At 42.5% G+C, this 15,847-nt stretch overlaps 1 protein-coding gene across 1 annotated transcript in view; it reads left to right on the plus strand.

Annotated features, from left to right (window-relative positions):
* The window catches only part of b4galt4 (UDP-Gal:betaGlcNAc beta 1,4- galactosyltransferase, polypeptide 4), a 47,063-nt gene that overhangs the window by 14,183 nt on the left and 17,033 nt on the right, over nucleotides 1-15,847 (plus strand). The window contains exons 3-5 of the mRNA XM_084319877.1: nucleotides 3,385-3,617; nucleotides 4,856-5,043; nucleotides 7,251-7,373. Of these exons, the coding sequence (XP_084176003.1) occupies nucleotides 3,385-3,617; nucleotides 4,856-5,043; nucleotides 7,251-7,373 (544 nt within the window). The remainder of the gene's footprint in view (nucleotides 1-3,384; nucleotides 3,618-4,855; nucleotides 5,044-7,250; nucleotides 7,374-15,847) is intronic.

Consider the following 15,847-nt stretch of genomic DNA (forward strand, 5'->3'; position numbering starts at 1 on the left):
GTTATAAAAATAAACATATAAACATTCATATAATACAATAACCATATAGCTTTGGCTCCTCTACGCACTTCTTGAAACAGACGTCATGTTTGACACTGGGTTTCAATGGCGAAAGACAACATGTTTCTGTCAGCAATCACTCATGGCATAGATGTAATCATGTATTACAATGAAATGGTAGTACAGCTTGTTTAGCAGTGTGGTTCCACTCCTGCTCCCTGGGCCCCGTTCCCCGTACCTGGATAACTGAGTTAGCCGGATAACTTTCGGTTAAGTCTGACTTAAGCCGGACTTTCCGGCTCCCCGTACCTGGATTGTCCAAATCACCATGACAACAGATCCAAAAGTTTGAGCCTGGTCGAAAGCAGAGTTCAAGTTCAAGTTAGCCTGAACCATCGCCACGCCCCCGCAAAGAAGTGACAGCCCGTTTCCTGAAATTATTCCCACAGTCTACGATCTGCATTATACCATTCTGAATTACGTTTTTGTGCTCCATTCTTCCAGAGGGGGCTTTTGAAATGTAAAATAGACCCAAAATGCTGATACTAAATTCACTTTGTCCTAAATAATGCACGTTATATATACCGTGGCGCTCGCTCGGTGCGATGTACACATTATGTGGTTATTTTAATTGTAACTGGGATTAAGATGTCTGATGAGATGCGCTGTTTGACGGATTTGAGAAATTGAATGAGCCGTTGACGTCACATTAATGAATGAGGATAAAGAGATAAAACTTCATTCAAAACAAAGGATATTCTAAACTCGTTCATTAATGTATAAACAATGAATTTATCCCATCTGGCACAGTGGCGCAGCGGTAGTGCTCAAACCTGCCAACCCAGCGACCCGTGTTCGAAACCCCGTGTTTCCAATATAATTTTTGGAATATAATATTAATGATTATACGCCAAAGTAGCCTAGTTTTGAGTTAAAATATTATAAATCTACATGCATTGAGGATGTCATTCTTTATATAGCTCTCAACGTGCACCAAATTGAATTATTCCTACATCGCAAAAAGAAGGGGAAGACTGGGTTTCGAACCCCGGTCGTCTGCGTGAAAGTCAAAAGAAGAACCCGTTACACCACAGTGGACTTAAGTAAAAGATCGACTATACATCAATCAATGGGAAGAGAGCCGTGTCGTTATCCTGTATAACAGTTTAACTAATTATTGTCGCTAGCAAGATCTCATTTGATTATTCAATCCAGCAGGCAAGTTTAAAGAAATATAATCTGATTGATTGAGGTAATGAGGGACTTAAAATTAGCCTATAGATAACGCATTTAACTTGTCGGCGAGGCGATTGAGCCGTACTGCAATATGTTACTAAAGTTTTAAATCAATTAATCAATCAATGCCGCTAGAGAATCAGGATCTCTGCTCTCGACACTTGCTGCCTTCTCGGCTGAGGCGGGCACGCGCACTTATCCTGGGTCTCAAGTCTGGCTTGAGTTAACGAGACTGAATCCACCTTCGAGGAACAGGAAAATCCCGGCTTCAAACATCGGGTTAACTGAATCTGGATAATGACATCTTGATCGACTTAGTTGAACCAGGTACAGGGAACGGGGCCCTGAATGAGAGTAAAGAATTCACACAACATACACATAAGAAGCGCAAAACAGCCGTAGCAACTAATTTAATCCATATCTGTCTGAATATACCTGGATATAATCCTCATACTGTATATACCTACTTATACACCTGCAAATAATATAACTTTATACTATATGTATATTTTACCATATATATCTATTTATTCCTACCTTATATATATATATCTATCCTGCATACCTACCGGTACACATAATCCTTTTTTTTTTTGTATTTTATTTTTTTATAATTTTTTAAACAAACATATAAACAAACATGACAACACACGATAAGATATACAAGCATTATTAACAGTGCACATCCAATGAAATCGCCATATAGTTAAAGGTCTTATACAGGATATACCCCCAATACCTGCTTTTTTTTTTTTTCCACTTTTTCTCCCATTTTCTATATTTTCTCCCATCCCAATTTCGTATCATCCAATTCAACCCTCCCCTGTCACGGACGCTGTTTCTTGCCTCCCACAAGCCGGCTGCAATGTGGACTAAGTCATACATAGCACAAGTCCCCTCCGGTACTTGAGGTAACAGCAGTCGCATCTTTTCACCTGCGCAGCTCGATCTCTCAGTGGCGAGGAGTAACGCGTGGGAGGCTCACGCTGCCCCCGACACTTCCTGATTCTACTGCGCAGGCGCACCAACCGACCTGTAGGAGTCGCTGTCCACAACGCCCGATCCCCACCCATCAGTTTCCCACCCCCTAATACGGCCAATGTGTATTAGTACGGACGACCAGCTAAACTGAAAGCAAATGTGGAGCGCTGGGCTCGAACTGACGAGCCCAGCGTCTCCAGCATTTCGTGGCGAGCGCCTTGCCCACTACGCCACGTAGCCCCCCCCCCCAATACCTGCTATCTAATACCCTACACACATATGCTCTAGCTCGTACCCCCCCCTCCCGGACCCCCCATTGGATAATCCATCCATTATCCCTCGCTCCTAACCAGACACTACCATTATATGCTAGCTTTTATTTTCTCCACCACTTCTAACCACATTGTCATTTTGGATTCATTGAGACCCAAAATTCTTGCTGTAGATATTTCTTGATAAATCACATCGAGATATGTAATAATACAGACCTTTCGGCAAATTTTTTCCGGTTGGAACCATCGTGATGCTATCAGCTTTTTAGCCACTGTGATACCCGATAAAACCAATCTCTTTAGCTGTGGATGTACTGCACACTCAAAAACATCATTCAGCAGTAATACAGAGGGGTGTATTATTATAGACGTGTACTGTGTGTTGTCAAGCACAACCGCATATTACTGAGTTAATTTACTTCTGACCATAGTCAAAAGTATTTTCGTATAAATTTAAACCCAGCTCGCTTGATTTCTCAGGCCTGATGGCTCTGAGGCAGGTTAGCTTAGGCATAAGGCAAACTTAGGGTTGCAGATTCAATATTACATTTTTGGTTATTATTATTGCAACCTATAATTCACAAATGCTTGATTTTTTTCAAAAGGTTCTTCTAAAATTGCAATGGAATTTGTGTTGATTTCTGTGTTTTATTTGCAGTAAGGGAAAGGTCTTTCGCACAGGTCAGGCAGCCAAATATGCAATAACAATTCACCAATTGTTACCAATTGTGACAGTAATTGAAAATAGAAAAAATAAAATCAGCTGTGTTAGGGACATTTTAATACCATCACATGTATCTGTCCCATTGTATTTTGTTGTGGTAATTGGCTGATGCAGATAGTAGGTGAGTTCATCTTGAAAATGACGTATTGCTTCTGTGGACTGTTTGGGTAGAGGGAGCCGTGAAGCTGTCCTTCGATCCGTCCCTGACGCTGAAGCAGGTGGACACAGAGAACAGAGATGTAGTGGAGGGCCGGTACCAGCCGCCAGACTGTATAGCCAGGCAGAGCGTCGCCATCCTCATTCCACACCGCAACCGGGAGAAACACCTACTCTACTTGCTGCATCACCTCCACCCCTTCCTCCAGAAACAGCAGCTCCACTATGCCATCTACGTCATACAACAGGTACTGTTAACGCCTTGCACCTGGAACATTATTGTCCGGATTCAGGCCCTGAACTCACTAGCTGCTAGTCCTTCCTACTTTAATTATTTAGTGATTCATGATTTAGCATGTAAACACACAGCACATATTTTCCTTGCATGAACATATAAAACTATTGCAACTCACCAGTATCGCTACTTCAGTGGGAGCCCTTACTGCCTGACCTGCATTATTGTTATTATGACCCCGGCTCTGAGGGAAGCGACAGAAATGGACACGAACAACCAAGGTTTAACTAAAAATACTAAAGTACAAAAGGTAAAACTACAAATAAATAGTGGAAATGTGGTGGTTGGAGAAGACACCGAGTGAAGATGCTGAGTGAAGATGCTGAGTGAAGACGCTGAGTGAAGACGCTGAAAGAAGACACTGAGTGAAGACGCTGAGTGAAGACGCTGAGTGAAGACGCTGAGTGAAGACGCTGAGGGAAGACACTGAGTGAAGACGTTGCTCCAGCAGGTGTGGGGGGGTGGTGGAGGGCTCTGCTGACAGAAGTGTCTCAATTGGCTGACTGCTGATTGGGAGGTGGCCAATCTACCTGGAATACAAGAGAATTAAGACACACATCAGTATCCTTATCCTCCGAGAGCGGTGCAGCACAGACAGACCGTGCCAGGTTCAATGTAATTACAGCACAAATAGCCTATAATAGTATATGTTTATAATTCTGGTTTACATTTTTTGCAGAATCATCTCATTTCCTTGCGGCCTATGGGGACCCTAGCAAAAGGGGACCGATGCTTTAAATGCGATAGGGATGATTTTGTTTCTTCCACATGGCTTGTGCAAACTGCAGCGTAACAGTGTCAAATTAAGTTCACACTCATTGCAGGCGTCCAGCTTCTCGGCACAGACCAGGGGTTAGGCCTGTCATTTATTCCCCAAATCAGATGGGCCTAATTTGTTCGGTTATTCTGGGGATCAGTTGTTCTGTTCATAAATAAGTAAGTTGAGTGCTTGCAGGATTCTTCAAAACACAATACATTTAAATCCTGCTGTAAGGTTCACATTCTAGTGTTTTATCTACTGTAGTTATTTCATAAAAAACATGTATCATGAAAAATATCTCCCAAGGTATCACGCCTGGTATCAGCTATAGTAGCACCCCTGTTATCACCCCTGGTATCGCCTCTGGTATCACGGATATTGCATTTTGTTGTGTGCCCTTCTAGTGTTGTTTTGTTGTTTGTTTTTCCTAGGCTGGTGATGCAACATTTAATCGTGCCAAGTTACTGAACGTTGGCTATTTGGAAGCACTCAAGGACTATGACTGGGAGTGCTTCATTTTCCACGATGTAGACTTGGTACCAGAGAACGACTACAACCTCTACATGTGTGACGAACAGCCCAAACATCTGGTCGTCGGCCGGAACGCCACAGGGTACAAGTACGTGAGTTTGCAGTCATATCAACTTTAAAGATTGACATTCAATAAAATTATTATTTGGCATGGGCGGCTAAGTGGCGCAGTGGGCAAGGCGCTCGCCACTAACGCAGGATATGCTGGGTTCGAGCCCAGCTCTCGGCGTTGCTTCCGGCTTGGCTGGTCGTTCATACTAATACAATTGGCAGTATTAGGGGGTGGGAAAGCCGGTGGGTGGGGATCGGACGTTGTGGACAGCGACTCCTACAGGTCGGTTGGTGCGCCTGTACAGCAGAATCACAAAGTATCGGGGGCAGCGTGAGCCTCCCACGCGTTACTCCTCGCCACTGAGAGATTGCGCTGTGCAGGTGAAAAGATGCGACGGCTGCCTCCTTGTGTACCGGAGGGGACACGTGATGCAAGGCTTCGTCCACATTGCAGCCGACCAGTGGGAGGCATGGTCTAACAACGTTCGAGACAGGGGAGGGTAGAATTGGATAATACGAAATTGGGATGAGAAAAAATAGAAAATGGGGAGAAAAAGTAGATCACATTTTTTCTTAAATTATTTGGCGCTGTGGAGAGGACCTCTGTGCCACCGCTGAGCTCTGTGCTCATCTGTATGTGCTGCATACACACTGTACATGGCAGGTTCCTGCTCATCACAGGTGTTCCACCCTTCACCTTGAAGGGAAACACTACCCAGATTAAGAATTCCAATATGTTATTTCCATGGTCCAGGAAAGTTCAATCAATATTGGTGAACATGAACAACTACTATGTCATCCGGTATAAAGTCTGGAGCTTCTCCATAGTCAATGATGACTATGACTTTGTGGACCCACTGAATGTTTAATGTTTTATACTCAAATTCGTTTTATTCTATAGTAGTGGTCTTAGTTCTGAAACAGAAAATACCAATATACTGAGAACATTCCCCTGGGTACCTACTGTGTCATCTATAACATCTTTACCAATTCTATCTCGTCTATGGAGCAGCTCCAGACTTTATACCGGATGACCTCACTAGTTTGAGTTTTAGTAATACATTTTTTTGATTTGTGAAAGTTGTTTGTTTTCACTAATGTTTTTGGACTGAGACCAGAGGAAAAACATACATCAATTCTTAAATTAGCCATAGTTCCCTTGGAGTGGGGAATTGCATAAAAAAGAAAGCCATTTCTTTTCCTTCCTGAAACAAAAATGTTTTACATATGAACGAATATCCCTATGAAGTCATTGAATTGCATTGCCTGAGATGGTTAAAAGAACATTTTATTGACATGTCATTATCTTGCACTTGTATTAAATGTGTTGGATTATGAAAAAAGAAATGCTAATGTTTTAATATGGAAGCATAACTATCCATATGATTTTATTCACAAATTTCAGGCAACTAGTGCACTGCCATCTTTTCTCTCTCTCTCTCTCTCTCTCTCTCTCTCTCTCTCTCCCTCTCTCCCTCTCTCTCTCTCTCTCCCCCTCTCCCCCTCTCCCTCCTCTCCTTGACTTGTGAACAATGATATGTGTGGATAGCTAGGCAATAGGGCTTTAACGGTTTGGGGGGGGAAATGTATTGTATTAAATAAAGATGTTTTAAGTCTGTAGAGATATGATGTGTAGGCCGAGACATTTCTGCAGCACCACAATACTTAATTTGAGACACATTATACCTTTAACAAATATTGTGCTTCCTGTCATTTGGATATTGCACTAGGCTATATTGCAATTTGGATGCACTTTGGATAAATTATTCAGCCCTACTAGGCAACCTTGTAGTGAACCATACTGTCAGATGATATTCACCATTTGTGAACTGCAGGCAAAGTTATTGCTAGACTTGCTCGTTGACTTAAAGGCTTGCTAGCTAGCTGACATTAGCATTATTTGCTAGGTAGCATGTGAACGTTGTCTCACTAGAGTCAGCTACAGCACCAGGAAAGTGACACGTTGTGTCCATGTCTTTGTTCGTGTGTGTGGTTGCTCGCTCTCCTTCCCTCTCACTTGCGGCCGCAAACTTTACATTATCTTCTCTATGTATCTTTGTGTGCATATGTGTGTGTGTGTGTTCTGTTCTGTGTGTGTTACATCTCTACTTCCTGGTCCACTACTTTTTATATAATGATAATGTCATAGGATTGCACTTGATCTCTTGAGTACTCAACTCAAAACAGTAGCAGTTAAATGAGGTGAAAACGGATGTAGAGTAACGTGTGTGTTTCTGTCCTCAGACTGCACTACAAGGGTTACTTTGGAGGCGTGACGGCCATGACCAAAGACCAGTTCCATAAAGTGAACGGCTTCTCCAACGTGTACTGGGGCTGGGGAGGAGAGGACGATGACCTGCGTATCAGGTCAGACACGAACAACAACACTTTGATACATCTATTGGAAAGAGTAGGATGCATGCATTAAAGCATTCCGTCTCCAGACGGATTTCCGTCAATTTGATTGGGGAGATCCGTCCATTTGATTCGCAGTCTGACGGAAGTATTTGCATGATTTGTAGATGCATACAGATTGAAACAAAATTGAGCCAATCAGAGGCGCCAAATATGGAAAAGGGCTTTTTTTTCCTATCGCGCCAAGCAGTCATCATCACTCAGCGACTCGAGAGACAGGTCGCCTTTTTTGCAGCCTCACGCGTCAACTGCTTGTTTACCAACGTCACAGCCACCACGCTGCTTGCACTCGCTGCTATATACCGATTAGCTAACGTTAGCTTAATAGCGTCTGTTAAATGGAAGGAGTAAGCCGGCCACTAAAAAGAGAACCCACCGCGGGGTTCTCAGATGAAAAGGATGAGCGGGACCACCTAACAAAAAGTTTCGAGAGGAGAGGACGTTTGAAGAGACTGGCTAGGCAGCGCTACTGGGGGCTGTAGTGGTGAGTTAACTTGTTCCGTGTGCCGCAACGATGTCAAAAAGAAAAACAGAAACAACACGTTTGTCATTGTCGTGTTACTTCACAGTACAATATGTGAGTCCCCTGCTGTGGTTGTGAGTATACGTTTATTAGCTTAACTCCGTAGCAACATCACACAGGTGTATGTCTGTAGACAGTCTCCTCCCCACCGTATATATTCTCTCTGTCAGGATCTATGGGTAACATTACTGTATATTTGCATATCGTATATGTCACAAATGTAACAGTACTATATACCTGTAGTATGTCCCTATGCCATAAATGTCATGATGTCAATGTCATGCATGTCATAAATGTCACTGAATTGAAAATGGGGGACCCTGATGATGTAAACAAGACTAACGTCTTTCTCAGGTCTGCATCCCCTTAACAATTGTGTGTATTGAGCCATACTGTATTGTACCCATTCTGCAATCGGTTAAATATTGATTGATTGTTATAACGGATTGCAGAATGGGTACAATACAGTACAGCTCAATACACACAATTGTCAAGGGGTTGCAGACCAGAGAAAGACTTTCCTCTTTACATCAGGGTCCCCCATTTTCAATTCATCATAACATATATATGACATACATGACATACAGATAGATAATACTGCTACATCTATACATTTATGACGTACCAGATTTACACAGTATTGTTTGTGATACAATAAGAGTCTAAAAAAGAGAGCATATACATTTGACGAAGAAACTGTACATTGGAGGAGGTTGGGTGGAGGGGGGTGGGGGGACTGTACATTGGAGGTGGTTGGGGAGGGAAGGGTTGGGTAGGCGGGGTGGGGGGGTAACTGTACATTGGATTATCGACGAAACCGAAACAAGTAGGCTCCCTTAAAACGCCAACGCTATTAAAAAGAAATACAGTGGAGGTTAAAATAAGAATATGACTTGGCCTGAAAAAAATTTCAGTCAGGAGATTTTTTTTTGCTTTAATCCCTGAGGATGTAGCAGGAGGCATACGATGGACATGTTACATTGTTCCTATTCAATAGGTTTTTAATACATTTTGATGAGAGCCTGCACTAATAGATGTTTCAGGTAACAAGGCTTCGTCACCCTGAAAAAGCTTCTTAACCTACGAGATAATTCAATCATTCACCTTGTAATTTCTACTGGAAAACAAAGTACCGGTAATGTCAAATACTGTTATACAGTCAAAAGTAGGACAAATATTGTGATATGATATTTCAGCCTGATCTCGCTTAAAATATTTAAATAAAGTACTAATCGACCACAGGAAAAGGGTACATAATGTACGTTATGTTATAGCCAAGTAATATATTGAAGTATTTTTACGATAATGTACAATGTGTACGTATTACAAGTAATATAAAAAAATAAATTCAGAAAACATTTCCCCTGCTGGGAAACAACGCTGGGGTGCTCACTTGGGACGCAAGTGCCTTTACCTCAAGACTACCAAGACACACTTGTTACTAGGGCTGGGCAATTAATAAAAAAAAAATGCGATCTCGATTCATAGACCTATGCAATCTCATTTATAAATGATGACTATTTTTATTTTATATAAAAAAAAATGTACTTAACTTTTTTAAATGATGACAATTCTGACTTGAGTTATTTTGTATGTTACAAGAGACTTTTAACACTTTGAGTGCCAGCGACAAGATTTATCGTTAGTTCATGCCAACCGTTGAGTGCCAGCCGACGAGAAATCTTGTTTTTAATCGTTATTTTTTGTATTATCGATTTCCATAAATTTTTCATCAATCTAGCCTCACGTTACCAGTGGAGATCTGTCTGAGCTCGAACAGGGAAAATACCGCCCCCTATCGTCTCTCCAGATGGTACTGCACCCCATTGGATTGCACTGAATGAAACGCATGGGGAAAAAAGAGTCCGGAATCCACATTTTACTTGTCAGGCAAGTAACCGGAGACGATCCAAGTCATTGCCCACCACCAGAACAGCGTGGAATATGTCTTTTGACCACCCAGCGTTGGATCAATAAACGCGATCGATATTTGGAATGGCGATCAGGAATTGGAATAATCTTTTTGGAGAACATCTGATCTGAGGTAAGGAATCTATTTTACCAGTATTGGGATAATCAGAGCTGTTTTCACCTACCGTACTTGTTACAAAGGATCAGATTAAACCGAATATATATATTTATTGATTGATATATATTGCATAGTATTTGTATATCGTTTGATATCCCTTGTATATTCCTTGTACATATACACGGAATATCCCTTTAGCCTAGTACGGACCATGATGTTTCGTTCTCCTATTGGACAGCGGTCCACAGGCGCCAGGGCCATGCCTCCGGAGTCAGGTTCAAAGCCACCGTCAAGACATGTCTGTACATGCCCGGCCTTGCCCAGGAATACGAGACAGAAATGAGGTTGGCACTAGATTGTTCGCCGTGCATATAAATATGGCGCAGGTGAATACAGAAGTAGAGTTACCCAATAAGTTGAAGCCTCACCCACGATACTCCGTGCGGTGAAGTATGGCCTGTTTGGCCCCAAATAAGAGCATTGAGACCGCGTGCGAATTAATAACTGAATTGTCAGAGTTTGGCGCTATACCGTCGAGTGCGACATATTTCTATTAAGTCAGTAATAGTCTATTTGTGTATAGTGTATCGTGCGGCTAAAGTTCTACAGTGACCAGCATCACCAACGCTTCCTCGTATCAGCTAGAGTGCTTATCCAGGCTGGGCTGCTTTCATGGCGCTTTCACCCGAGGAGACCTAGACGAGAACCGTGTGGACATGTACACTGGATTAATCTACCCGACGACTACATAGCCCTTTGCGGCTGGATTATATTTGTTTTGGTCCTGTGATTTATGGAGCGGAGAATCGCCGACGCCTACACGTGTGGGATTTACCCTGTGAGGAGCCACGTCGAGTCTGCGCCTCAGAGAGCCTGAGGCCGGCTAGCTTTCTTCACTGTGGAGCTACAGTCTACGGAGAACAGCTGTATTCGTCTGTGGATCAAGAGACTATTGCACCGTCTCCTGTACTTGGAGTCTCCTTAGTCATCGTTGACCAGACTCTCTACTACCGACAGATCCTCTACCCCTGCTGGCTTACAACCGGGGGGACCCTTCCAGTATCTCCCGCTATATATTACTAGTGTACCATAGATATAATTCCCTAAGATTCAGGTTGTATAATTACCTCCTGCGTAACCAGAGAATGGACATTCATTATTGATTTGCCTACGCACATTCCTTTGCCTTATAAGCGCATCCAAAGTAAAATAGAGAAGTATATTATGTACCTTTTGCTGCAATAAATACTTGATTACACCTTTGTGTGGAACCGATTCATTGTGGGAAGTGTTCATCATATTTATATATCATGTACTGTATGGCCAGTAATTAAAGTACATAAAGCGGTAGTGGTTTAATGATACCATACTTATCAATAGCCAGGGAATTGTACCCCTCAGTTACAGTACTTTTCGCACTATAAACCGCACCTGAATATAAGCCGCAGCAGCTAAATTGAGTGATGTGTACATATATAAGCCGCACTGGACTATAAGCCGCAGGTGTTTTAATGTTTAATTACCATAATGTAAGGGTTTGTGCACAGAGGGGATTGTCGGGAAAGAGATGGCTGTTTGAGGAAGCTCCCATTTATTAACATACAGTAGGTAGTAGGGCTGGGCGATATGGCCTAAATATGATATCACGATATTTTCTGACCTTTCGGCGATACACGATACGCATCACAATGTTTTTCTTTTTTTCCCCAAACAATTCATTATGAGGCTTACCAAGACAGTATGAGTTTGCAAGCTAACATTAAAGACAAAATAAAATACCCATGCATTTAGCATTTTTATATTATATATTAGATTTAGATTATTAGATTATATATGCATATATTTAGCAATGAGATATTATATGATTTAGATATGAAATATGATGCATTGAAAATGGGGGACCCTGATGTAAACAAGACGAAAGTCTTTCTCTGGTCTGCATCCTCCAGTCCACTGTTGTTGTATTGAGCTGTACTGTATTGTACCCATGCTGCAATCTGTTAATAACGCTTTCATTAATTCAGACGGCAAACAGAATCATTTTGATTGACAGTCGAGTCTGCCAATTACGTCACACCGCTTGCACCCACCCTGCTGTTCTTAGCACCAATCGGCAAGCGCATATTAATTTTTTACTTCCGCCATTGGAGAGCTCAATGACAACAACAATGGTAGCGGTAGCTCCCCGCGGCCGACGTTAAACGTTTAGCTTTTAGCTCCGCAGGATGACTAAACGACTGGAGGCATAATGATTTTACTGCAACGGATGTTATAATAAAAGCCTTTCCATACATCTGTCTGATTGAAAACTTTATTAACAGACCGCAGAATGGGCACAACTGAGTCAGCACGGGCTGAGATATGAACGACTAATGCTTGCTATATCTAGGTCGACCTCGGACGTTTCTATGTAAATACGCTGATGTTATTGAACGTGTAACTATATAACGTTAATGCCACAAAACGAATGCCTTTGTTATCATAAGTAGTAACTTTGATGCAGTAGTGTGTGTGTGGGGCGGCGCTGTTCAAAAGTTTCAACGTGTGGACCAGATTGACGCGACACAATCCTCTTGGGCAAAACAATACGATATCCACGATACGTTTAAAAAGTGTATCGTTAATGAACTGTACCCGATATTTATATAATATCGTCATATCGCCCAGCCCTAGTAGGTAGCAACGTTAGCTCTCATAACGTTAGCCAGTTAGCAGCTCCGAGTACAGTAGGTAGCAACGTTAGCTCTCATAACATTAGCCAGTTAGCAGCGCCGGGTACAGTAGGTAGCAACGTTAGCTCTCATAACGTTAGCCAGTTAGAAGCTCCGGGTACAGTAGGTAGCAACGTTAGCTCTCATAACATTAGCCAGTTAGCAGCTCCGGGTACAGTAGGTAGCAACGTTAGCTTTCATAACGTTAGCCAGTTAGCAGCTCTGGGTACAGTAGGTAGCAACGTTAGCTCTCATAACGTTAGCCAGTTAGCAGCGCCGGGTACAGTAGGTAGCAATGTTAGCTCTCATAACGTTAGCCAGTTAGCAGCTCCGGGTACAGTAGGTAGCAACATTAGCTCTCATAACGTTAGCCAGTTAGCAGCTCCGGGTACAGTAGGTAGCAACGTTAGCTCTCATAACGTTAGCCAGTTAGCAGCTCCGGGTACAGTAGGTAGCAACGTTAGCTCTCATAACGTTAGCCAGTTAGCAGCGCCGGGTACAGTAGGTAGCAACGTTAGCTCTCATAACGTTAGCCAGTTAGCAGCTCCGGGTACAGTAGGTAGCAACGTTAGCTCTCATAACGTTAGCCAGTTAGCAGCTCCCAGTTTGCAGCTCCAGGTACAGTAGGTAGCAACGTTAGCTCTCATAACGTTAGCCAGTTAGCAGCGCCGGGTACAATAGGTAGGCAGCATGTTGAAAGAGGAGCCCTGAGCTGCTCATACACTAGACTCTTGCCGTAATGCTTTGTTGAGGTGAGGGAGAGGAGGAGGGGCAAGGCGTGCACTGCTGCAGCAGATTTCTGATTAATTGATTGTCAATACCGGCTTTCTTTAGTACAACATCATACGTTGATCAGATGGATTGCAATGAAAGAAATGGACAATCGCGCTGAAATTAACGTTAGATTCATCTTACCTCTGGCCGATGATACTGGAGGAAAAATATTCCAATTATTTGATTGCCATCTGCTAGATCGTATGTCCATTTGGCCGACACCATAAACTCCAAAAGCATAATGATTCTTGCGTCTCGAAGGTGATTCAATGCACTCGACTGTTCATCTGGATTCACATTACAAGAAAACTGCGCCGGGACGACATTCACAGATGCACAGAGTCATACTTCCTGTAGAAAGTAAGTGCAACATCGGCCAAAATCCACCAGGCGGCGGTATTGGAACGTTGCAATCGCAGACAGTGTCAGAGTTTCCCAGAGCCTTGGTGGATGAATTATGAATGGAAATAGCAAATAAAAGAAATAACGATCACAATAACGAGTTTACTCGTTGTTGGCATTATTCGATTGGCGGGCAATAACGAGTTAACTCGTTCTTGGCGCAGAATATGTTAACCATAACCATTACTAGGGATGGGTATCTTTCACATTTGAACCGGTACCTGTGAATCGATACCGGTACCCAACGGTACCTTTTTTCTGTACTTTAGTCTCAAGAAATTTAATTTACCTACCTCAGTCGTAAAAAAAAAAATCCAAACTTCAAATAACTACAATTTCGACAGTTTTCGGCTCGTCATTGCTCCGACTGCTTTGTTGTTGAATCAAGTCAAATCCTAGGTAAGCATATATTGTGCGTGTGAACGTTGACATGAAAAAAAAAGTAAAAAAAAAAAGTGGAAAAAAAAGTAAAGATTTTTTATTTATTTTCTCTGTATCTCACTTGATTCGATACTCGGTAGTACCGACGTGTTTCGGTTCGGTACCTCAAAAGTACCGAATTCGGTACCCATCCCTAACCATTACACGTTAAAATGAACCATCATAGTATTGCTGTTTGTATCAGTGTGGTTTGACTCCCGGTCGCACTTTGTTTTGATCTTTTGCAAATACGAAATGTAAATATATTACTTATTGATATAACATAATGTACTTTATGTACCTTAATTCCTGTGGTTTATTAGTACTTTATTAACTTTTTCTGATGAGACCGTGTTTGATATTTTGGCCATATCGCCCAGCCCTAACCTTGATGTGTAATAATAATAATAAAAAGAAAATACATAATTAATCGCATGATTCTTTCTGACCCCAACGCCTTCCATAACTACAACAGCCAGCCATGGTGGGAAAGCAACCAGACATCCCCCGAATGTCATTTCATTATCCATAGTTTCCAAACACACTTTTGGATTAAACCAAGTGTATATAAACGATACAGTGTTAAACAGTATTTCCCAGCGAAGCAACAAGTATTAAGTGCACAGGTTGAGCTACGTACGCTATGCTTGTTAGTTATGCTAGCCAGCAGTGCTCTTGACAGAAGAAGTCTGCCCACAAATCCAGATCACCGTTCAGTGAATAGAAGCTAGAGTGAATAAAAGATGGTGTGAATAGAAGCTACAGTAGTGTGAATAGAAGCTAGTATAACTAGAAGCTACTGTGAATAGAAGCTACAGTAGTGTGAATAGAAGCTAGACTGAAGAGAAGCTAGAGTGAATAGAAGATACAGTAGTGTTAATAGAAGCTAGTATGAATATACGCTCATGTGAATGGCAACACGTGTTACCACGTAAAACAGATCGCGGAGATGGCCAGTTAGCCCACAGCATCCGAGTGCTACTATCATTAGCTCTCAGAATGGAGCCACTAGCCAAAAGCCTGCAGCATCCTAGTAATACTAACGTTAACTCTCAGAATGGTAGCCAGGAGCCCCGCAGCACCCTAGTACTAGTAACGTTAGTATTGTGTATTCAAAAACACACCGGACTGCGACGTAACGTTTATTTGCTTGTTCCACCAGTCCACAACAACACACACTCTCGTTACCACAACGTTTTACGGTATTTTCACAGCACTGTCGCAACATTACCGTAAAGCGTGACCACGTTGTGATACACATACACAACAGTTAGCTCTCAGAACAGCCAGTTAGCCCGCAGCACCAGGCAGCAACGGTAAGCGTGTCTCGACTCATTTAATTTCCAGTGAAGCGGGGTTTCCCCTCCTCCTCCTGTGTGTAGACAAACCAGCTCTGCGGCTCGCTGCCTCGCTCCACTAGTGACTCGAGGACTGGTCTCGCCCTCTGCTGGCGCGTGTGTGCAGTGCACTACAACCAACCACTGTTAAACAGAAAGACTCAGAAGAAGCTTCTATCCCCAGGCCATCAGGCTGCTAAACGAACAATAAACACTATGCAACAACCATC

The sequence above is a fragment of the Notolepis coatsorum genome (assembly GCF_963971535.1).
Source record: "Notolepis coatsorum genome assembly, chromosome: 8".
Classification (NCBI taxonomy): domain Eukaryota; kingdom Metazoa; phylum Chordata; class Actinopteri; order Aulopiformes; family Paralepididae; genus Notolepis; species Notolepis coatsorum.